Genomic DNA, 23,634 nt, shown 5'->3' with positions numbered 1-23,634 from the left:
TCTGCCTGCCTTTGCCTACTCTCTGTAAAATAAATAAAATCTTTAAAAAATAATAAAAAAAATAAAAGCTAAAAAGATTCAGTAATTCAAATTAAGCTGAGTTTGGTAATAACCTGCTTTCACAATGAGTCTCCTCCCAGCCTTAGATTTCCTCTTTGGCTTTCTGAGTGCTCAGCTTTCTACCATCAAAAAGATTTGCCTTTCACGACATGACCTGCCTGACTCCACTTCTCAGCCAGCCTCTGGCACCTCTGCTCTGGGCCATCTCCAAGGATGACTTGCTGCAGTCCTTGGGAAATAGTCATTACATGCTGACTATGTGGTAAGATTCCAAGTGGCTACGTTTTCTTGTGATTCCCCACCAAGCTACCCAGAGATGATTTTTTTTTTTGAAATTGTTTGATATTTACTGAAAAGAGCCTTATCCACAATGAATTTCACACAATTCAAACATACATATATATACATCTCAAACATACATATATATACTCAACATATGTATACTCAAACATACATATATATACATCTACAAGTACAAGGCTTGAAAGAAAACATAAAAAAAGAAAAATAATGAGAGATTTTGAATGCATTTATTTACCCCCAATTTCCACAGATGATTTTGAATTACCCAATACTCCCTATCAAAGGAATTCAGAAGAAGAGTTTTACAAAGAAAAGTTGATCGGCAGCGAAAAGCTGAGTTCAAAGTTTCTATTGGTCAACTATGAATATTCTCCTTATAAGATACCTTAACATTTGCTTACATAATCTGCTTAAGTCACTAAATTCTTTAAAGGTCCACAGAGGAGCCAAACTGCAGAAGGATAAAACAAATGAGCAACATTTCACCAAAAATCCTTAAACACCCAACCGCTGGGCTTTTCTGGGATGTAGTGAGTGCATCACCGTGTCCACTTACGTGGATGGCAACACTCATGGTGCTTGACTGGAAAGATCAAGACCCAAGACCAGAAGCATCCTGGTTCTGCTACTTGGTTAGATTACTCAAAATTTTTTAAGCGTTGGTTTGTTCAACTTCAACGTAAATGCTGCTGCCTACAACTTATTGAACTAAATATAATGTACTACTCAGCACAAGACATGGTTCATGGCAGCCTTGATAAAAGTAATTTCCTTGCTCAGAGGGCCTCAGGCACTCTAGACATCAGTCTTTTAATCTCTTCTCCCCCAAAGCAGAGATCACTCCCATTCTCTATTTGATTTTGCAACCTCTAGAAGGTAAGCAATCACGAAAGATTGCCACCACTCTGCTTAACTAAGGCTCTTTCTTCCTGCCCTGGAATTGATACAAAAGGAGAGAATAAAGAAAGCAAATACATTCTTAAATCCAGGAGGAAATTCCTGTACATCAAAATGTACATATTTGCTTAAGATACATGTTAATATATAAGTTGAGTTGTTGTATGCAACCTGGGTTCCCTACTTTTACCCTAGTTTTATTATTTCTAAAACTACCCAAATATATTTTATTATCCAACTTTATTAAGAAGAATTCTCTTAAGAAGAATGTTGTATCCCTTGATACAAAGCTGTATATGTAGCTACTCTAGGAGTACATACAGAAAGCAGGTAGACATACAGCCCTATACTTACTCAAAAGTATTTTTAGGCTTAGCTGGATGTTTTGTAATGTATGTTATTTGCTGTCAGAGTTCATGTTGCCTCTGTGACTAATAAAAATATATTCTATAGCCATGCAAATACAAGAATGATTAAATAATCTAACTTTATAGAAACCTATCATTTCTTAAACAGCACTGGCAAGATTTAGGTTAATGTTTCCTAATGCTTGAATTAGGGTATGAATATTAAAAAATAAAATAGTTAAACTTTGTGCTTATAGAATAACAATTATAGCAATAAAATACTTTCTTTTTTGGCCCCAATTCTTCTCAGATTAACAACACATTTTCATTAAAGAAAGAACTATCAATGGGAATACTGGAATGGTAGGAGAAAAAATAGCAAGAAGGATGATTAAAATGCTCTGATCATAAACTTTCAGTTTGGCTCCAGCCTTAACCTCGGTCTGAAGCAGACATGGAAAGTGGGGGGAAGAATTGAGAGCTGAATTCTAACTGGAACCCCAAGGCCACTTCAGCCTAAGCCCAGAATAAAACAAATTCAGTTCCATAACTCTCTACTCCACTGGAGTTCTTCCATTCCAGGTGTGTCTAAGCCATGCAGTCATTTGATCTCACCCTGTGATGGCCTGAGATACTAGACAAAACCCTGGAATGGAGAACACCTGTTTCCAGGCCACAAAGAGCTTGTGCTCTATTAAGACACACAGATGTGTACACACATACTTACACTTAGAAAGTGCTCTGGGGATACACAGAAAGGAGTAACGGTCTACCTAGAAGAATTAAAACAAAGAACCTTCCTAGAAGAGATTTGGGTCTTGATTTCACACCTTTGGGTTTCTCTAAGCTTGACTCTGCATAGTTTTGGAGTTTTTGCCTATACTGTTCCTCCCCAATCCCTACAGAGAGAGTCAGCTCTGTGTCATGAATTTATGGTCAAGAGTGGAGACACAAGCCAAGAGAAGGCACTTGAAGAAAGGGAGGTGGCTCACCTCTCTCTTGCTCGTTCTGGGTTGGGTGCCTGGACTTCAGGATGAACTGGCCTTGCACCTCTGTGAATCTCAGCTCCAGGAGGGACTCCTGGGCGGTGGAAGGAGAGGTGGAATCCTCGGATGTTTGTGGCAGCAGTGTAGTAGATGGAAGATGGCTCATTTTAATTCCATAGGGATGTTCATGTCCTATATGGAAAAAAATATATAGATTCAGGCTGATGGTGATGGCTGTCATCAAACCCACCTTCACCATACTGGTATATGCTGTTATTCTTCTGGGGCTTCCAGATTAAAAAGGTTGTGCCTCCTGAGTGAGCATCATATTCTCTCTTGTTGGGGACACCCTGCAAAAAGCAGGTGCCCAAGGGAAAGATTTTAAGAAGAGAAAAAAAATTTAAAGCATGTTATTTTGCTTGGAATACATAGATTGGTCAGTGCATTGCATAGTGCTGACTTTTGCTGTGTTTCCCTCTGAGAATATTTAAGGCCTTCTAGTTTCTGCCTTGAAACTAATGAGATCTATACATTTTAGGGAAATTACTTGACCCCTCTGAGCCTTACATTCATCCTTTGAAATGCTTGCCCTCACACAAACTTACAAGGATCAGAGTAAATATATTAATAAGCATTGGTGGTTTAATATTTTTAAATAATTGGGACCATTTATATTAAGAAGTGCTATTCTCTCTTACATAATGCCAGTTGAACAGATTTTTTTTTCCCATTTCCTATTGTCAGTTCTAGAGCCAGAGCTACTCAAGGGCGGTGGGATGGGTAGACTTTATGCTTTATGCTTCATTGTTTTACTTAAATCAATGCAATTTATTAAAATAAATATATTTCAGTATTTAACTTTTTCCTTTTAATTGTTGAATGACTTTTACAAAGATGTCAACATTAATACAGAACATGAAATGGGGGGTAGGCTTTGTCCTCAGCTATGCGCTTGGTGACTCTCTGTATTCTAAGTCTGGGAATATACATTCCATATAAAGAAACTGGTTGTTTAGATTTCCAGATCATTGGAAAATATTCTTTAGATAACTTAAAAAAGAGTAATACCCTCAAAGGATTATTTTCTTTTTAAGACTTCATTTATTTGTCAGAGAGAGAGAGCACGCACAAGCAGGGGGAGTGAGGACTTGATTCCAGGACCCTGGGATCATGGCCTGAGCTGAAGGCAGACACTTAACTGACTGAGACACCCAGGCATCCCGCCTCACAGGATTATTAGAAAGATAAAAAAAATTGCATATAAGGAGGAATGCTCTAAGATCTCTAGCAGAAACCATCGTTGCCTTTACCATACCAAGGTCTGCTACGTATCCTGTCCTCTTCCTCTTGTTTTTTATTCCTTTTATTTCGAGTAAGCACTGAACAATTTTGTTAATCCAAAGATCTATTTTTTTTTTAGAAAACTTGTGCTAATAACTATCTTAGAAGAGGTATAAAAGGTTTATCAATAACTTTGAGACTGATGGAAAAAGCCTGAGAAACAGCAAAGTTTCAAGTCAGTGAAGACTTGAGGAGTTTAAATGTGATTATCTCATATTCTTTATGATACTGAGAAGACTTCTCAGTGCCATCAGGCACATGGCACGTGTTAAATACATACCTATACCTAGATTCACAGACATGACTGGATTTTAGAGGATTTTCGCAAAATAGAGGCTATTTAGTAGTTAGGAACTGGAATTCAAGATTGGAATATGAACAATGAATGTATAGGAAAAAGAAATTCCAGTCCATTTTGTTTTCATACCTAAGTGAGTAAGTAAGTAAGCAAATAATAAATAAACAAAAATTTTTCAAGACAGCTCTGTTTGTTGGGTAAAAAGAAGTAGAAAAGAAAAATTTACTAGGCCTAACTATGCCATAAGCTGCTGAATGAGGAGATGTCATCAGTGCCTGGGAAAAAGTAAGTACCTGGCAATTATTTAATAAATGTGTGAGTGAATATTGCATGTGATTTTTACTTTTAAGGGTATTTAAGCTTAAGACAGAACAAGCATTACTTTGAGATGTAGGGTTACAATTTTGAACCTAATCAATCCCATCTTGGGTTTTCCCTGACACTTACCAATGAGTGGGTGTGGGGCTGCTTTCTTGCCGGAACTCACCCACAGCTGGTAGTCTTTCTCAGAGCCCTTGGAGACAAAAAGAACTATGCATCATAACAAATCTTTAACAGTAATTGAAGAACACATTTCCTTAGCATTTCTGTGTTTCCAGAAAGAAAGAATTGGCACCGGTATAAATGTTGTTTGGTCCATGGAGGTAGCTATAGTACCTGTTAACTTGTTTCTCTCACAGCCTCCAGTAGACCATCCCACATTCTTGTCATTTTTGATAAAGGCCAGGAGACCACAGTACAATCAGCCCCTCACTGTATGGGTGGCCCATAGCATAAGAAATCACAGTTGGCCCCTTCACTAAGGAAGAAAGGGCTTATCTCAGAGTCCTATCTTCTGTTGTCTCTAGACTCCTTGGGTAATGTTGGCTTTTGCCTCCAAATATCTTGCCCAGACATGCATATTGTCCAGAGAGACATATACCCTGCTATGACTATTTCTGAGCAAAGTAACTTGAAAGGCATCAATAGGTCAGCAGCCCTGAGCAAAAGGAGATGAATGCCCAAGGGCCTTCAGGAGATACTGGACTGAAGTTAGCCACTGGCCTTGATGATGGCAAGCCCCACTTCAGGGAGAGAAAGGACAAGGAGTCTACCTTAGACAACACATCAAATGCAGAAAACAATTACTCCCAGCAGAATTACTGCCTAGTAATACTGGAAATCCCACTTGAAACAAACAAGTCTAAATTATAAAGATTGCTGAACTATTTTAAGGAGTCATCCAGGAGACTAAAGCAAAAAATGTTTGAAATGGTTGTTGGTGAGAGGTACTATGCTTGCCCTTGACTCCTGATTAAAAATCATGGCCTTGCCCTTATGAAGGAAGGTCATAGGTATGGACACAGATATAGACACAGACACACACAGAGCAAACTCTGCTCAAAATTGTATTGCAAATAAGAAGTGAGAGCTAATAAGGTAGGGTAGGGTTTGGAAATGTTATTCTGGAATCCTTTTAAATCAGGTATACAGAAAGCCAAATAACTCTAGTTCTTCATTAAAACAGCAATTCTTTTGTCTAGTGAGATGGATCACTTTGTGCAAAGGAAAATCACAAACATGAAATAAAATGAGATATATCATTAATCAATCTCCCCAAATTTATCCCTAAAACCACTCACTCTCTTTCCAAGACTTAATTCTTATTTGGAGTATATATATCATACAGGTTAGAAATCAATGTAGAGATGTGCTTTACCCAGTACATATAAATTCAATTTTATTTCGGATGTATCATTAACTTTTGTTTGTACAGAAATCATTGATTTCTTATGCCAAATTCTGGTTGCTCTGAATTTTTAAGGGGCTTAATTATACCATTGGGTCAGATAGAATTTAAGTGGGCATCTTGTAATTATGTCATGTCATAATAGCGAGACATTTTTGAATTTATAGAGGATTTTTACATTTTATTTTTTAAAGATTTTATTTATTTATTCAACAGAGAGAGACAGTGAGAGAGAGAAAAAAGAGAGAGAGAGAGAGAGAGAGAGAGCAGGAGCAGCAGCAGAGGGAGAGGGAGAAGCAGGCTGTCTACTGAGGAGGGAGTCCAATGAGGGGCTCAATTCCAGGACCCTGAGATTATGACCTGAGCCAAAGGCAGATACTTAATGACTGAGCCACCCAGGCACCCCTACAGAGGATTTTATATAGGAAGTTGTGCTTTACAAGTACTCCCTTCAGTTCTGTCCAACGACTATCACTCTCCCTCTCTATTTCCTCAGAAAACCTCAACATCAAATATGTCCGTATCTTTCATCAAAAGAAAAAAAAATCCAGCAACTCACACCAGTACCATCAAAACATAGATAGTTAAAACCAAAACAAGATGAAAGTGATATGTTCGCATAGTCTTATTCAGAACTTGTCTTCTTCCTTACCAGTTCATAATGGGCATGACCCACCTCATCCCAAGGAACCGCATCAAGAGGAGGAGGTAGCTTCTAGCCATGTGGTGTTTATGTCAAAATGTACAACAAAACATGTAATTTAGGATTCATTAAACTGGGATTGAGTCCTTGGATGAGAACCAGGGTAAATAGGGATGGGAAGGAATCCAAAATGAAGACACAGAAAGAAGAGTCCAATAGAGGAGGAAATATTTAGAAACTTAGAAATATTTTATTGTCTATGTATAAAATATATAAAATAAACTGCATATCATTAGCACTCTAAAATTATAGCCCAATTTTATTCTATGACTTTGAATTTGCAGAAAATTAAAAATGGGAATGCAAGAATAGCACCATGTATAGGTTAATAATATAGCTTTGCTGCCTTCAATTTCTAAATTTGGAGAACGAAATAGGACTATGATATCTATAATAATCAGCTGTTTTATAATGGGAGGTACACAACACATGCACACACATGAATCTCTAAAGTCAAAGTTGGTTTTTAAACTAAAAATAGTTTGCAGGCAACTTACAGTTATTCCTAGCATTCGTAGTGACATGTTGATAATGTCATTCACTGTGTCTGATTTTGTTGCTGTTACAATTACAGACTGTAAAAAAGAAATAAGAAAGATTGCTATAAATTTTTTAAAATTTAAAGCAGGTGACCAAATTATTATTGCCAAATTATTATCCATACTCTAAAGGCAAAGCTTGTTTTCAGGTAATGACAAAGTAAAACATAAGTAGAGCACACACCCATAATTATATTTTCATTTCTTTATATAACATGAAACTAGTAGGAAACATTTCAGTAAAACATATATTTCCCTCCAAGGATTTGTGGCACACAAAATATAGCAGCTTAAGCAAGAGAAAAACTGAGAATTCCAAAAGGGGATGTGGGCTGACCCTCGGCTCCTAAGGCTATTTCCAAAATGGAGGGGGAAGATAGTTTAAAAAGGAGGAGCTCTTCCTGAGTTACGTTTTTTTCGTATGGCTTTATTTCTTTGTAATTATATAATCAGTTTCAGCAAAATCAGAATAAGAACTGGCTATGAAAGACTTTTTTTTATTATAAAGCAAACTTCTTAATGTTTATTAATTTTAACAAATTATTTGGTATTAGTATTTCATAGTTAGCCAGAGAAAGCCATGATAAAAATGATCAAGACACCAAATGAAGAGCAAAATCCTTTGTTCACAGCTTTCTTCATTAACATTCTTAGTATTTAAATAGTCATCATAGAAAAGTTTCCAACAAAATCGTCTTTAAGTAATACAACAGTTAAGAGCATCCTTTTAATTGAGTCCATGTAAAGACTTTTTTAAAAAACTACTATTTAGTCACTACTTTCTCTGTATCAGGCATCATGGTTACTAAGCTTTCCATTGTTGAAATCTGTTGAGACAAATAAAACCAATAAGTCTAGGAAATGAGACTAAAAATGTTAGAAGTTTTTATTCTATTCGCAACTCTGACTTATAACTCGTTACTTATAATAGCTCTACCTTATGTTGAGAAACTGCCTCATACAACTAGGAAAATGGTTTACAGAAAATTACCTGAAAGGGATTGATAGGAATCTGAGGTGATATCTGTAAAACTATCTGAATTCCAAAAGACATTTTAAAATAAGACAATATGTAACCAACTATGAATACAGTTTTTATAACATTATTAGGCAAGGAGGCCTCTGTCCTTTGAGAAATAGTGCATAAAGAAGACAAACAGTACAAGTGGACACCCATGGGCCTTAAAAAATATTAAAAACAAAGTTAAGGGGCGCCTGGGTGGCTCAGTGGGTTAAGCCACTGCCTTCAGCTCAGGTCATGATCTCAGGGTCCTGGGATCGAGTCCCGCATCCGGCTCTCTGCTTGGCAGGAAGCCTGCTTCCCCCTCTCTCTGTGCCTGCCTCTCTGCCTACTTGTGATCTCTGTCTGTCAAATAAATAAATAAAAATCTTAAAAAAAAAAAACAAAGTTAAAAGAAACTTGTCCTTTCATTGTATTTTTCTTCTTATGATTGAATGTAATTGCTTGATATGACAGATGGCCTGAAAGTTGTTTGAAAATTAGACTTTTTAAAAATTTTTTTTAATTTTTATAAACATATAATGTATTATTAGCCCCAGGGGTACAGGTCTGTGAATCGCCAGGTTTACACACTTCACAGCACTCACCATAGCCCATACGCTCCCCAATGTCCATAACCCCGCCACCCTCTCCCTACCCCCCTCCCCCCGGCTACCCTCAGTTTGTTTTGTGACATTAAGAGTTTCTTATGGTTTTTCTCCCTCCCAATCCCATCTTGTTTCATTTTTTTCTTTTCCTACCCCCCAAACCCCCCACATTGCTTCTCCACTTCCTCATATCAGGGAGATCATATGATAGTTGTCTTTCTCTGATTGATTTATTTCGCTAAGCATAATACCCTCTAGTTCCATCCACATTGTCGCAAATGGGAAGATTTCATTTCTTTTGATGGCTGCATAGTATTCCATTGTGTATATATACCACATCTTCTTTATCCATTCATCTGTTGATGGACATCTAGGTTCTTTCCATAGTTTGGCTATTGTGGACATTGCTGCTATAAACATTCAGGTGCACATGCCCCTTCGGATCACTACGTTTGTATCTTTAGGGTAAATACCCAGTAGTGCAATTGCTGGGTCATAGGGTAGCTCTATTTTCAACTTTTTGAGGAACCTCCATGCTGTTTTCCAGAGTGGTTGCACCAGCTTGCATTCCCACCAACAGTGTAGGAGGGTTCCCCTTTCTCCACATCCTCGCCAGTATCTGTCATTTCCTGACTTGTTAATTTTAGCCATTCTGACTGGTGTGAGGTGGTATCTATCTCATTGTGGTTTTGTGAAAATCGGACTTTTATAAACAAAATTGTTCATTGATTTCAAACTACTTGAGCTTTAGGGATTATAAAAAAAAAAGTGTTCAGAACTCAGCATTAGGACTCAGAGCACCCAAATTCAAGGATATCCTATGTTAAATTGTCTAGAGGATTCAAGACAGGGTCTTAGCTTGAAATTTAGTTAGAAGTAATGGCTCTGCTATTTTTTTTTAATGGTGTCTGAAAGCCTTTCAATACAACTTAAAAACTCTCCCATGAAATATTTATTTATTTATTTATCAGAAAGAAAGCACAAGCAAGGGTAGTGGCGGCAGGCGGAGCAGGTAGAGGGAGAAGCAGGCTCCGTGGTGAGCAGGGAATCTGATGTGGGACTCTATCCCAGGATCTTGGGATCATGACTGAGCCAAATGCAGATGCTTAACTGACTGAGCCACCCAGACGTCCCTCCCATGAAAACTTTTTGAAGTAAAAAAAGAAAAGAAGGGGTGTCTGGGTGGCTCAGTGGGTTAAAGCCTCTGCCTTCACTCAGGTCATGATCTCAAGGTCCTGGGATCCAGCCCCATATCAGGCTCCCTGCTCAGTGAGGAGCCTGCTTCTCCCTCTCTCTCTGCCTGCCTCTCTGCCTACTTGTGACCTCTGTCTGTCAAATAAATAAATAAAATCTTTAAAAAAAAAAAAAGGAAAAGAAAAAAATCTCTTCTGAAATACTATTAATCACTCCTTAAATTTATCTGGTCTGCAAGATAATGGTTTTCATGGCATAAGGAATATACTATGTTTAAAATAATAATTTCAAGGATGTATGTGTATTTTCCTGCATGTTGTAGGTTCTCCAAAACAGATAAATTCCAGTAGATAGAGCTCTTTCTAAACAAATAACTTCAGAAAAATAAACTGTTTTCTGAAATAATTTAAAAGAAAAAGAAATGTTACTTCCTTTTTTTCCTTTGAGTCAAAGTGTTACTTAATATATGAAGAAGCAGGAAAATGTAATCAATTCTCAAGAGCTGAAACCAACACTGAGATGATCTAGATGTTCACACTATTAGCCAAAAACAGCTATTATAATAATGCTCAATGATCCAAGTGAAAATATGCTCATAATAAACAAAATAGAGGCATCTTAGCATAGAAATTAAAAATATTTAAAAATAGAAATTTTTTGAAAATATCTGAAAAATATCTTAAAGAAAAAATTTACTGACTAGGCTACATTGCATAATGGAGATGACAAACTGAAGTCTTATCTAACAGGAAAAAAAATGCCATTTAAAGATACCCAAAGTATCTTGTAAATGTCTTGCCTACTGCACTACAATTTCAGAAATCAAATTTTACACAAATAACTGGGGCAACTGGCTTGATTTTTTCCCCCCCAATAGCATAAAGAAATGAGATAGAAATAGGGTGTTCCCTTAAGTGTGTCATCCCTCTGAGCTCAATTCAACCCTGATTTTCCTTGAAACAAAAGATCCTTCAAAATTCCTCCGCATGGGGCGCCTGGGTGGCTCAGTCGTTAAATATCTGCCTTCTGCTCAGGCCATGATCCCAGAGTCCTGGGATCAAGCCCCACATTGGACTCCCTTCTCCATGGGAAGCCTACTTCTCCCTCTCCTACTCCCTCTGCTTGTGTTCCCTCTCTTGCTGTGTCTCTCTGTCAAATAAATAAATCTTAAAAAAAAAAAAAGAAGAAAAAAAGAAAAAAAAAATTCCTCTGCAGTTGACCTAACTAGTAAGTGAAATACATGATCCTTGAGTAGATCCTATACTAGAAAGGAGACATTATTGAGGTCAACTGACAACGGATGGCAGAGTAAGGTATTATACTGATGCTAGGTTTACTGAATGATAACTGTATGTTGGTGATATAAGAGAACATCTTTATTCTTAGGAAATACTTAGGTTTAAGGATAAAGGGCCAGGACATTTATATGACCCTCAAAAATAAATATACACATACACTTACTAGAGACAGAGAAAGAAAACTAATGATAAAGCAAAATGGAGTAAAAATGTTACTAATTGGTGAATCTAGGTAAAGGGTGCATGGGGCGTTTTCTGTATTATTTTTATATTTACAACTTTTCTGTGAGTTTACAGTTATACCAAAGAAAACATCATGGGGGAGGGGAGTGGGGAAGAACTGTGGTGTGGAAACCATCCAAACCATTCTGTTCCTAAGTAGTGACCACTGGGAAAAAGGTTTAATTCTAATAGGAAATACCTGTATGTGTAAATCACTTTATTACAAGCCAGTATAATTGCTACTAGAAGGATCCAGAGAAATATTATGGACATTTAACGTGCAATACTCTTTCCGTGCTTAAGTACTGCAGCATGCTTAAGTACTTAAGACTTAAGTCCTTGTACTTAAGGACAAGAGAGGGTTCCTCTCTTGTCATATGACCTAGGAGTCACTTTCTAAGTATACCTGTGGATGGGAAAAATGGTACTTTTCTAAATTCTCTTTTCTTATCTTTTGCTCTCTCCTTCTTACCTACCCATCTCCTCCCCGCTCCCCCATCTATGTCCACCTCTATCTCCATCTCTTTCATTTTATCTGAATCAGGAACATGGAATTTAATTTTTGGTCTTAAAAACACTTACAGAGGCACAGTTCTTGATGTTCTTTGTGAAGATTCTTAGAGGAATGCTTTCTGGCTCGTTCTTCTCTTTGGCTAGATTGATGTACCTAATCAAATTCAATGATAACCCAAAATAGAGGAGGATGAATTAGCTATTAGCTTACTTTCAAATCGATCGATGTGACTAAAATTTTCAACATACTCTGTTATTTTTAAATGCATATAAATAAACTCAGCAAAATCAAATTATGGGTTGGAAGAAAGCATGCAGTACTATTTCAGGAAAATAAAACTCAGAAAACAACAGGTTGCTCTTGTCCTGTGAGATCTGAGTAGCCCATCCAGTCCTCAGAGCTTTCCTGCCTAGACGGGAGGGCCAGCACCCTCAAGGGTAGGAATGAGCAGTTGCTTTGAGCATCATTCAGGAGAGTAAGCTGCACTTAACAAAATCTAATATATGTTTTGAGAATGATGTTAGTTCCAATCATTGGGTCACAGAGAAGGGGAAGATGAGAGTGATAACCAGAATTTCATTAAAAATAAGCAATATATGCATGTAAATAAGGGCGGATTATTTGCAGTAGCAGCCAGGGTGCATCTAAAGAAGAAATTATTTCAGGAAAATCTAACAATTCCTACTCAGGAGAGGGAGCATAGTGTGGGGGCACTGCTTTGAAGAGATTTATTCTTTTGTCATGGGTTAAAGATTTATATTATGTATAGTGACAAAATACCTTTGAAGGAAAGAATGCCATTTTTCCTTTAGTTCCGAAGAGCTGCAATTTAAAAAAATGGGAAAAAAATTAAGATATATACAATATTTATACTAACAAAATAAGGTCACCTTTCCAGAAAAAAAAAATATATATATACATATCAGCAGCCCGTTGAGAAGGATGAGGATGCATGTGTTTAATCATCCTCTCCTCATGGTTGGGCTTTTGAGGGAATCCCCCCTTTTATGAGAGGTATTAAATCCATTGGAAGTAGATCCTAAAGTGGAAGAAAATTTGGGTTCAAATATGAACACTTAATTGTAACTAGGTGATGCAAGCTATGTGACCATGGGCACATTGCTTAACTGCTCTGATCTTCAGTTTCCAGAGCAGAAAAAGGGTTAATTATACCCCAGAGTGTTCCTGCAGCTGCCGGTGTTATTCATGTTATTATTCAAATTAAATCATACATAAGAAATTTGGCATTTGGATGAAACTACCTTGGACCAGAAACAAGAATATCTTTTAGGAACAAACACCTGTAATATTTTTATTTCTTTATACACATAACTGATTGTAATATGCTAAATTAGTTCCTAGAAAACATATGTGATCCTCTGAGCAAGAACAATGCAGCCAGGACTAAACTATTGCAAAGTAGTATTTTCTCTGCTGAAGTTTTCACAGCATTTAAGAACCAAACTTGTGACTGTTTTAAGTCTCCTCCATACATGGCTTTATCACTTACTAGCATTTTGTATTGTGGTAAATTACACAAAATAAAATTGACCACTAATGTCCTTTAGTACATTCACAGTCTTGTTCAACCATCATGACTGTGTCGTTCCATGTCTGGAACATTTTTATCACCCAAAAGCGAACCTGTGTCCATGAAGCCATCACTCTCCCTTCCTTCCTGTTCCTAGCTCCTGTACCACATTTTGTGTGTTTGTTGAGAAACACTTGGGTTGTTTCCACCTTTTGGGGCAGTGGGGGGGTGGCTATTGTCGACGGTGCTGCTATAAACGTCTGTGTTGTGTGGACGTATGTTTCTCTTGGGTATCTATCTGGAGTTGGCGTTGCTGGGTCATATGTTAACTCTTTTTAACTTACTGAGGAACCACCAAACCGTCCACAGTGGCTGCCACATTTTATACTCCTCCCAGTAGCACTGCTCCCCTCACCCCCCGCCATCACCATTTTAGGACCTGTCTCGTCAGGGAAATGGAATGCCCACTTAGGGTCCCAGCCTGCCTTTGTGTATGGACACAGCTTCTAGTTAGCCAAGCTCATCAGCAGAACAGTAATAACAAATAGCAAATCTAGGCGCCAGGTGTTGTTAGAAATGCTTTCTCTATGTTTACACAGCTTTTTAGCTATTATAACATATATAAACCTGGCTTCCACATTTTCCTCCTCGTTAGGGAAAAGAAGTTTCTTGGAAACTCCCCTGTCAAAGGCTTTTTACATTTCCAGTTGAAACGGTTTCTTTCCATTTGGGTGTGGTTGTTTCAAACAGCAGATATAAGTGTTGCATGATCCCTGTAAATCCAGGAGTGTCTGCTCAGCATGTCCAGGGTAGAGCACCACATTCCCCGATCCTCATGTCTCTTCCTGTCCGTTTAAGAATGTGTCTAGCACAACTAACCTCGACTCAGTGGAATCATACTTTTGATTTAGATAGTCACCTCTCTAGAGACACCAGCTAAGATAATCGGTACGCAGCAATTCAGGCCACCTCCTATTCATTGACATGATTAATTTATTTGCCTACTTATGTACTATTTTTAAAGGAATGAACTTGGGAGTATAAAAGCAATTTTTCAAATTTAATTGGACTCTTTAATATTACTTGCTCAAGAAAAATATGCCAGTGATTTAGAAACACAGATACCTCCTGGGAATTAGGAGGCAGGATATTGGAGAGGGGACCTAGAACGTCACTCTCTTGATTCTCCTTCCACATATCTAGAACACCCAACTCCTCAAGTGGCTCCTAGAGCCCATTTGGGAAACCACTGACCAAAACCAAAGGAAATTACTCCAATAGTTCCCACTCTATGTTATCTACTTGCTCACATTTGTACATACCTTTTGGGGGAAAGTACAAGCAAACAAGTGTCATTATGGGAGGTCAAAAAGTGTGTCACTGGCTTTGATATACAATCAGATTAAAATGTTTTTCTTTTTAACCCATGTAAATACAAGACAAAGTGGTAGGTCTTACCTAAAGGTGGCCACAAAGTTCACCGAGGGCCAGCCGATGACAAAAGACCTTTCAGTATGAATGTTGGCATGTCCCTCTTTGTCCATACAGTTGGCAGTCCACATGGTATTCAGTGGTATTTTATTTTTTATCTTGAAGTCTTTTTTGTACCTAGAAAGATACCCAAGAAAGACCTCTGTTAGTTTGTTTCATAAATGTTATGCGAGCAGCTGTGCTCATAAGAGACCAGTTCTCACTGCTCCAGGGCAAAGCATCCCTCCCTCGTCGCTATCACCCTCTGTCCACAGCACAGCAAATGGCGACATGGGGTTTACAAAGTGCATGTTGAGCAAGGTCTGGCCTAGGAAGGTCCTGAAAATACTTCCTCGAATGGCAGCATGTAGACATTTTTCTGAATGTTGAGTGCTGACTGTATATTTTAGAGCTTTTTAAGAAAACCATTAATTCACTTATTACTCTAGATTTGTTGCTTATTATATATATTTTTATGGTTATTATTATAGTTAATTATTCATTTATGACTTGCTTACTTCAAAAAGTATTTGAGGGGCTGAACAAAGGTAACTGATACATGATTTCTAAAAAGACTAATACAATTTTTTTCTTAAGAGAAACAAACCAGGTGAGTGCCTGGGTGGCTCAGTCGGTTAAGTGTCCAGCTCTTGGTTTCAGCTCAGGTGGTGATCTCAGGGTCTTGAGACTGAGTTCTCCTGTAAGGCTCCCCTCTCTGTAGGGAGTCTGTTTCCTCTCTTCCTCTGCCCCTCCCCCTGCTAATGCTCACTCTCTCTAATAAATCTTTAAAGAGAGAGAGAGAGAAAGAGAGAGAGAGAGACAAACTGAAAACAAAAAATAAACTTGGATCAGAAGGATTTAAAAGTTATTTTCAACCTTAATTTAAAAAAAATTTTTTTTCTAGCCTTTAAAGCATAGGTTAATTTTCTATTTCCCTTCCTAAAATTTTGTCCATATCATTTTCCCACAGGTTTTGGCTAAAATCTGTTAGCTTACTGATTGAGGCCAATTTAAAAATTATCAGTCCATCCATCAATCAATCCCAGATCAGTGGTCAGGAGGTCTAATATGTGAGTGATGGATACTTCCCATTTCTCTGAGGAGTCAGAAGGTGATCAACTCTGTCAGTGGTGAAATTGCATTTTGATAATTTCTGCCTAATCTTCTTTGACCTCTAACATGAAAACCACCATATTGATTAAGTTGGTTAATTCACAACTTTAACTCTCAGGTGGGCTTGAGAATTAAATAGTTATAAGCCCTGTGAGGAATGCCTATGGAACTTGGACACACCACTCTGGAACTCCTTACTGTTCAGAAACACACGTGGAAACACTAATCTAAAATGAGATAAAGACACCTCATGTGCAAAAATCCCTATGACTTCACTGATTCATGGAACAATTAAAGCTAAAACTCTCCAATGGGATGTATGAAATAAAAATAATTTTGCCAGAAGCCCACTTGAAGGATAATTTAGAGTCAAAGCTTATGACACAATAGATCTAAATGATCAGATATCTGATTATCAGATAAAATCCTTGTTCTAGATAGTAACTCCAAAGGCATTGTCAAGCTAAAAATATATGGCCAATGGGAAAGATAGACATGTATCTGTTGGTTTTTACAGATTTTTTCCTAATGTAGGTATCTGTGTATGTATAGACACCTAAGGTACTATGTGGAAACTTCCAAATACATTCATCTGGAAAAAGCCATTTCAGCAATTCTGTCCTTAGTTCAAGAAAGCCCTAAGATTATCTACTCCGAACCAAGATAACCAAGGAGTTATCCCAAAGCCCAGAACATGGTTTCTACTTTCTTATAACATTTGGAGCACTTACCATATACCAAGCACTGTTCTAAGTATTTTATAAATATAAATATTAAAAATTTAATCCCCAAGCAACAACACTAGGTGGGCTCTATTAGCTCCATTTTACAAATAAGGAAACTTACAGAAAGGTTAAATAAATTGACAAAAGCAAGAGACAGGGTTTGAACCCCGATAGCCTAACTCATGAGCCCATGTTTGTAACCACTTGGCCTCTGTGGTGCTGACCTATATGGTTCCACGAAGTACCCTTCTCATCTTTCCTACCCTCAGCCTCACTTCGGTCCCCAGAGCCATCAAGCTTGCTCATGGGATCTATCTGGGAAATAAGAGGATAAATCTCAAGACATTGTATTAACAATGCTAGTTGCTTGCTTAGAAATATTTAAAATGTATTATAACAATTGAATTGCTTTATATAATTGAAGTTTTATACTTCAGTGGATTCTTCTAGGGTCTACTGTGTTTCTTCACTCTTAATCACTGACCCAACTGGATTAACTCAGTAAAAATTAGAAAGTACAAATCTAATGTAAACTGACTCGAGCAGAAGGAAGAGGAGGAGAACTACAGTTTTAACTTTTAAAAATAGTCCTTTATTATATTTATATTTACATGATGGATATCACTCTTGCTTTCTGCTACCTCAACCTTTATACTGGAAGGGAAGCCCCAGCGTGCTATGGAAATTTACAGGAGCCTAAGGAGATTTTCCCTGTTCTAAGATAGGGGTATTGTCTTACAGATGTTGGGAGTAGAGAACACGTATATTCTGTAAGTAACTCTTTGTAATTTCATTGATAATGAGTTAATAGTCATTTTCATCTTTTGACCTAAAAAATTTCATTTTTTGTTTCATTTTACATTCTTCAATAACTAAATATGAGGAATGTGATGTCTAAAGAACTAAGTTCAGTCCCTTCCTTTTTGTAAATTCTTCATGGGCCTCTACTAGTAATAATATTTTAATATTTATCAAGAAGATACTGTTCTTAAAAAAAGTAATTTTACTTGAAAAATAACTTATTTAGTATTTTAATGAATATTGAAAGTTATAAGGAAGATTCCATCTAACAGTTCTTGAGAAATTTCTAAAGTCATGTGAAAAGAATGAAAAAAGTCCTAATTTTCACTACTATTAACATCTTGTACAACTAGAGAAATATAATTTCCTTGTGAAGAAACAAACACTTAATTCTCTTTATTATTACACACAGACTAAATTCACTAATTTTGACTGAATAAACAGGTAGCAATTAGTCAAATACTTAACCAATTCGTGTTAATTTCTATAGAGTCAACCTAAAGATGAGAGAGTTTCCTGCTGAAGCCTGAAGTGAGCTGAGGTAAAATGGAACCTGGGTCACCCCACCCCCTTCTTATGGCTAAATGGAAAAACTAGGCACCAAATCAGATGACTAATTTGAACAGATTGATTCAGGGCATAACAAAATCCTCCAACTAAGAGCAAGGCATGACAGCGATGAAATCAGTTTATTATTGCATGTGCTACTTCTTTTTAGTTGTTTCCCTCTAGAAAAAATATAAATTTCTTCATATTAACAGTGATCATAAATATACCCACATATTTACTATGGGAATGATGTCATAGTCCTTTTCTTTTTTTTTTTTTTTAAAGATTTTATTTATTTATTTGACAGAGAGAGATCACAAGTAGGCAGAGAGGCAAGCAGAGAGAGTGAGAGGGAAGCAGGCTCCCTGCCGAGCAGAGAGCCCGATGCAGGACTCGATCCCAGGACCCTGAGATCATGACCTGAGCCGAAGGCAGTGGCCTAAACCACTGAGCCACCCAGGCGCCCTCATAGTCCTTTTCTAAAAATTGTGGCAAAAGCTTGTACACCGCGGCAGCATGAAGTACCACTCGTTACTGCGATGGGCAGAATTGTGTCCCCTTCCCCACTGCTCGCCAGCATTCTTATTCTAAAAGCCGTCTTTGCCAATATGATCATGTTTGGAGAGAGAGTTTTTAAGCGGTAACTAAGTGTAAGTGGAGTCATCGAGGTAAGGTCCTAATCCAGTAGGACTGGTGCCCTTGTCAGAAGAGGGAGAGAGATCTCTGTGCGCATGTACATGCAGGCACTGAGGAAATGGCCCAGGGCACAGGCGTTGAGGGCCGCCGTGTGCAAGCAGAAAGACAGCTCTCACCAGAACCTGACCCCAATGGTGTCCCGAACTTGGACTTTCAAAAATCTGTGTTCTCTCTGTATCAAGGGCCTTGGTTTTATAAATCAAATTCAAGTGTCTCAGATCACTTACATTTTCTAATATTCCTAATGGATGTAAAAAGTATGTAAGATATCTTTCAGGAGCTGAAGCTCTTAAAAAGAACATTAAATACACTGATGTAGATTTTGTCACAACATAAAAATCCGTGAGTAGACACAGAAATCTGTATCAAAAGCAGTATGTGGAAGAAGAAAAATGTTCCACTTCTTTTGTAATAGTGAACCAATCAAAATAAAAATTCAACTTTTAAAAGGATGCAGACCTCTTGTGGAGAAAGAACACTTTATATAAATTTTTTATATTAAAAAATTTTTATATAAATTTTTTTGTATATAAATTTGTCTTTAAAGTTTTTAGCAGAACACTGTAGGCTCTGTAAAACCCAATGAGAGACAAGCAGTATTCAGGACAATAAATGTCTCCAGTAAGAAAATAAAAGTCTTCTCCTCTCCCTACATACTGTAATCATTACAAAGGTGAAAACAAAGTGAAAGAGAACGTGTCCCCCTTAAAAATCGAATGTGAGTGCTCTGCAAGGTCCCAAGGAGCAGGAAAGGAGTTTGTTATTTGTTAGCATGTCTCTTGGACTGGACATGGAAGAGTACATCACGGAGTGGCAGGAAGAGCATGGTCTTGCCAGGAAGGCAGGCCTGGCTTGGAGTTTCTCCCACCATTTCGCTGTGGATGACAGGCCTGTTCCTGAGACTTCCTCCACCCCCATTTTCATTTCTGCAGCCAGTGGGTGGAGAGGAAGTTACATGAGGCATCTGTAATGTTCCTCGTGTGGCCCCAATGTGCATCCCACACATTTTAGCCTCCCATACTCACCTTGGTTAAAAAACAAAGAGAATGATAACTAGCCTGCATTTTTAAAAATAATGACTTGGCCCTCTAAGGAGAAAGAGAGTGCTTCATATGGGCCTCATGCCAGGACCTGGACAGTCTTCTCTCTGTCCTCCTCATGACATCGCCACCTCCACGGCTACATCTGTAGGCAATTTCACTCATCTCAAATATATTTTACTATTTCTATCTTTGCCTCTGATTTTTTTTAATTTTTTTTGGACAGCTACACTTCCTTCATTTTTCAGTTCATTAAGCATTCTGACCTCTTACCGATATCAAACAGGTTGGAGTTATTTGTTTTCTCAACATAAATGTTGATTTCAAAGAGTTCGATGATGAAAGAGAATCTAGGTGTTTGTTTGTGGAATGTTCAAAGAATTTCAGAAAAATAGAAAGACTAGAAAAAGCAGCACCACAGGTTGAATAAAAGCCTGTGCTTTGAAGTAAATGGAACTAATTTCAAATGTAGACTCTACTAATTACTAATATGGTGACCTGGGAAAAACCTTTAGACCTCTGAGTATCAAGGTCTTCTCTAAAACAAAAATAATCCCATCTCTCAGGATAGTTGTAAGGTTGGACAAGATACATGAGGGGCGCCTGGGTGGCTCAGTGGGTTAAGCCGCTGCCTTCGGCTCAGGTCATGATCTCAGGGTCCTGGGATCGAGCCCCGCATCAGACTCTCTGCTCTGCAGGGAGCCTGCTTCCTCCTCTCTCTCTCTCTGCCTGCCTCTCTGCCTACTTGTGATCTCTCTCTGTGTGTCAAATAAATAAATAAAATCTTTAAAAAAAAAAAAAAGATTGGGTACGTGAAGTTCTTAGCACAAAACCTGACGTGTAGTAAGCCCTTGATAAATTATCATTTACGTCACTCAGATTGAGTATAGCATTTTGCCAAATTAGTACTTGCATGTCTTGCCCCTGGCAGGGCATAACTGGGAGCTGGGTAAGGGTGGCCCAAAAAAAAAAAAGGCAGGGGGTTAGTTTTTTTCTAGTGACCAACAAGCTTCTTGATATTTGGTTTGTTGGAATATTCTTCGACTTTCATGATGTTTTGTGACATCAGAGACAGAATGGAAATAGAGATGGAGCAAGGAAAGAGATGAACTCCCATCTACCTGCCTTCAGACATTTACTGAGCAATCATCAGGTTGCAGGCTGGGTATTAGTTGCATTTGTGTTCAGGACTAAAAGGAAAGCGCACACAGTTGGTTCTATCTCTAGCATATGTTCCAAATCTGTCTGCTGCCTCCTTGCTTTTACTGCACTCCCACGATGGAGCCCTTGAGAGCAGCCATCAGACTACCGCCTCCCTAACCAGTTTCCCTGCTCCCACTCTTGTTTACGCATCCATCCATCATCTAACAACTGTCAGAAAAATTTGCTAGAGCTATAAATCAAATTTGGTCAGTCCCCTAGTTAAAAATCCTTTGGAAAAATATTTCCTGTGAAGACCTTGTGTGACTGGACCCCTGAGTATGTATCACATCTGATCGCATGCCCCACGCTTTCAGCCCTAGTCAGATCTCCCTTCCCTGAGCCCCCCTCCCTCCAAGGGGTCAGACTGCACCTGCCAGTCCCTCAGCCTAGAAGGTTCAGGCACCTTGTCTACCAATGTGGCTGCTTCTCATCTCAGTTCTGCCACCTCAGAGAGGTCCTCCTAGACTACCCCTGTTACGTTCCCATCTTCTCCCCCCATTCTACCGTCTATCAGAAGCACTAATCACAATCTATAATTCCCTCTCTTATTTTTATCACTTCTCTGTAAGTCCCTGGCAAGAGACACACTGCCTGTCACATTCTCAATTGTATTCTCTGCAGGGCGGGCATGGCATAAAACAAGACCTCCATAGGCACTTGAATGAATGAAGGATCCAAACACTGGCAAAAAACAAAAGAAAAAAATATCATGTCTTCCTATGGTAAGGGTTCATGGAAATGTAACTTCGTGATCCTCACAAGAGCACGTAGCATAGCATACATACTTGGTGTTGGACATCAGCAACCGATCGCTGAACAAGAAGAGGTACCGCTTCTGCCTCCTCCAGCCTTTCTTGAGCTCCACGGGGCTGTGGATAATAAGCAGGGAACCGGCGGCAGCCTCAGATGATGCAGTGCTTTCGCTGTGGGTGTCCACCTCAACAGAAGAGCCCTTCCTGCAACCCATCAAAGACCACAGAGCAGCCAGTTACTAGTTAAATATACAATAGAGATGTATGCTAAATGTCAAGGTTCACACAGCACTAAAATTTAGTCTCCACCACCAAAACAGGGCTCCAGATCTCACATTCACAGATCACTGTGTTATAGAAAGCTATTGAAGGATGTGAGGTGGGGGTGCCTGGATGGCTCAGTTGGTTAAGTGTCTGCCTTCAGCTTAGGTCAGGATCCCAGGTCTGGGGATTGAGTCCCGCATCAGGGTCACTGCTCAGCTTCTGCCTCCCCCTCTACCCCACCCGTCTGCTCCTGCTTTCTCTCTGTCTCTCACATACACTCACTCTTTCTAAAATAAATAAACAAAATCTTAAAAGAGAGAGAGAGAGAGATATGAGGTCACTTGGGGAATTGATGCAGATGGGGAACAGTTTCAAGGACAAAGACCTTGGGCAGGCCAACACTTAAAGGTGGGGTAGAGAAAGCAGAAAAGCTAACCATGAACTGTTAGGAAGGGGAGAACCAAAAGGTAAAGTGTATTACAAGAAGACAAACAAACCACAACAATGAAAAGGACAATTTGTGGCCTAATATAAATCCTTTGTGAAGGATTAATTACAACTTGCTTTCATGTTAAGATAAAAATGAAGACAACTGAAGATTCTGGAAATTGAACCCGGTCTTATCCAAATCAATATTCACATTTGGGGGGAAAATTCTCAAAGTTCGACAAGAATACTGGAAACATCAAAAAGTTTCTAAACACAAGAATTCGTTTAGCTATTACTTGGCTAAGCTCTAAGCTCTGATAAGACTTTCTGGTCATAACAGGTAAAACAACTCAATTGAACAGAACGCAAAAGTTCTTTCATAAATAGGACAGATATTTTCATAGACCTGGGAAAATTCTCTCTCATGGAGTCAAGAAAGTGTCTCCCCCCTAAGACTAACGCCTACTCTCTTCTGCTCAGCAGCACTGAATCTTAGGAACCTACTGAGTAGCTTTTCATGAAGCTGGTGCTGAAGTTAGTCATTAGTTTACAAGTATTACAAGAAACAAATGAGAACGACACTTCCTGTTACCATCAGTTTGTTTGAGGCTCAAAAAATAGTAATATCAAAAGGCTACCTTATGCGGTGAAGCCTTGAACGACCACCTATAAGTTCAGAAGGCTTTCTGATCGACGGGAACATCGTTTTATCTTCAGTTCTCAGGACTGAAAATCGAGTGAGTCTACAGCTCTTGGCAGAGTACTGTAAAGTGCTTGAAGCCTCAGGATTCCACGGTAGCCCGAGATCACTGCCATTATGATGTCACGGATCTAAGGCTCATGTCATAACTGCCAAACTGACGTACCTGTTTCCCTGGGTTGGCCTGCATGTTTTGATTTTTTAAAAGTAAACCTTTTCAGTTTGAAGTAACTATAGATTTATGTGAGGCTATAAGAAATAATACAGATAAATTACACCCATTTATTACAGATAGAGACTTCCAGACACTTCTATCACCACG

General features: G+C 38.4%; 1 protein-coding gene across 1 annotated transcript in view; it reads right to left on the bottom strand.

Annotated features, from left to right (window-relative positions):
* Positions 1-23,315, bottom strand: part of LOC123936867 (rho GTPase-activating protein 20-like) — a 30,647-nt gene extending 7,332 nt beyond the window's left edge. The window contains exons 1-8 of the mRNA XM_045997404.1: positions 23,251-23,315; positions 21,953-22,123; positions 15,029-15,178; positions 12,820-12,861; positions 12,108-12,192; positions 7,162-7,239; positions 4,680-4,746; positions 2,600-2,785 (exon numbers count right to left, since the gene is read on the bottom strand). Coding sequence (XP_045853360.1) covers positions 2,600-2,785; positions 4,680-4,746; positions 7,162-7,239; positions 12,108-12,192; positions 12,820-12,861; positions 15,029-15,178; positions 21,953-22,123; positions 23,251-23,315 — 844 coding nt within the window. The remainder of the gene's footprint in view (positions 1-2,599; positions 2,786-4,679; positions 4,747-7,161; positions 7,240-12,107; positions 12,193-12,819; positions 12,862-15,028; positions 15,179-21,952; positions 22,124-23,250) is intronic.
* Between the last annotated feature and the right edge of the window lie 319 nt (positions 23,316-23,634).

Source organism: Meles meles, chromosome 2 (genome assembly GCF_922984935.1).
Source record: "Meles meles chromosome 2, mMelMel3.1 paternal haplotype, whole genome shotgun sequence".
Lineage (NCBI taxonomy): Eukaryota > Metazoa > Chordata > Mammalia > Carnivora > Mustelidae > Meles > Meles meles.
The sequence above is the reverse complement of the archived record's forward strand: the minus strand, read 5'-3'. Positions and strand labels throughout refer to the sequence as shown.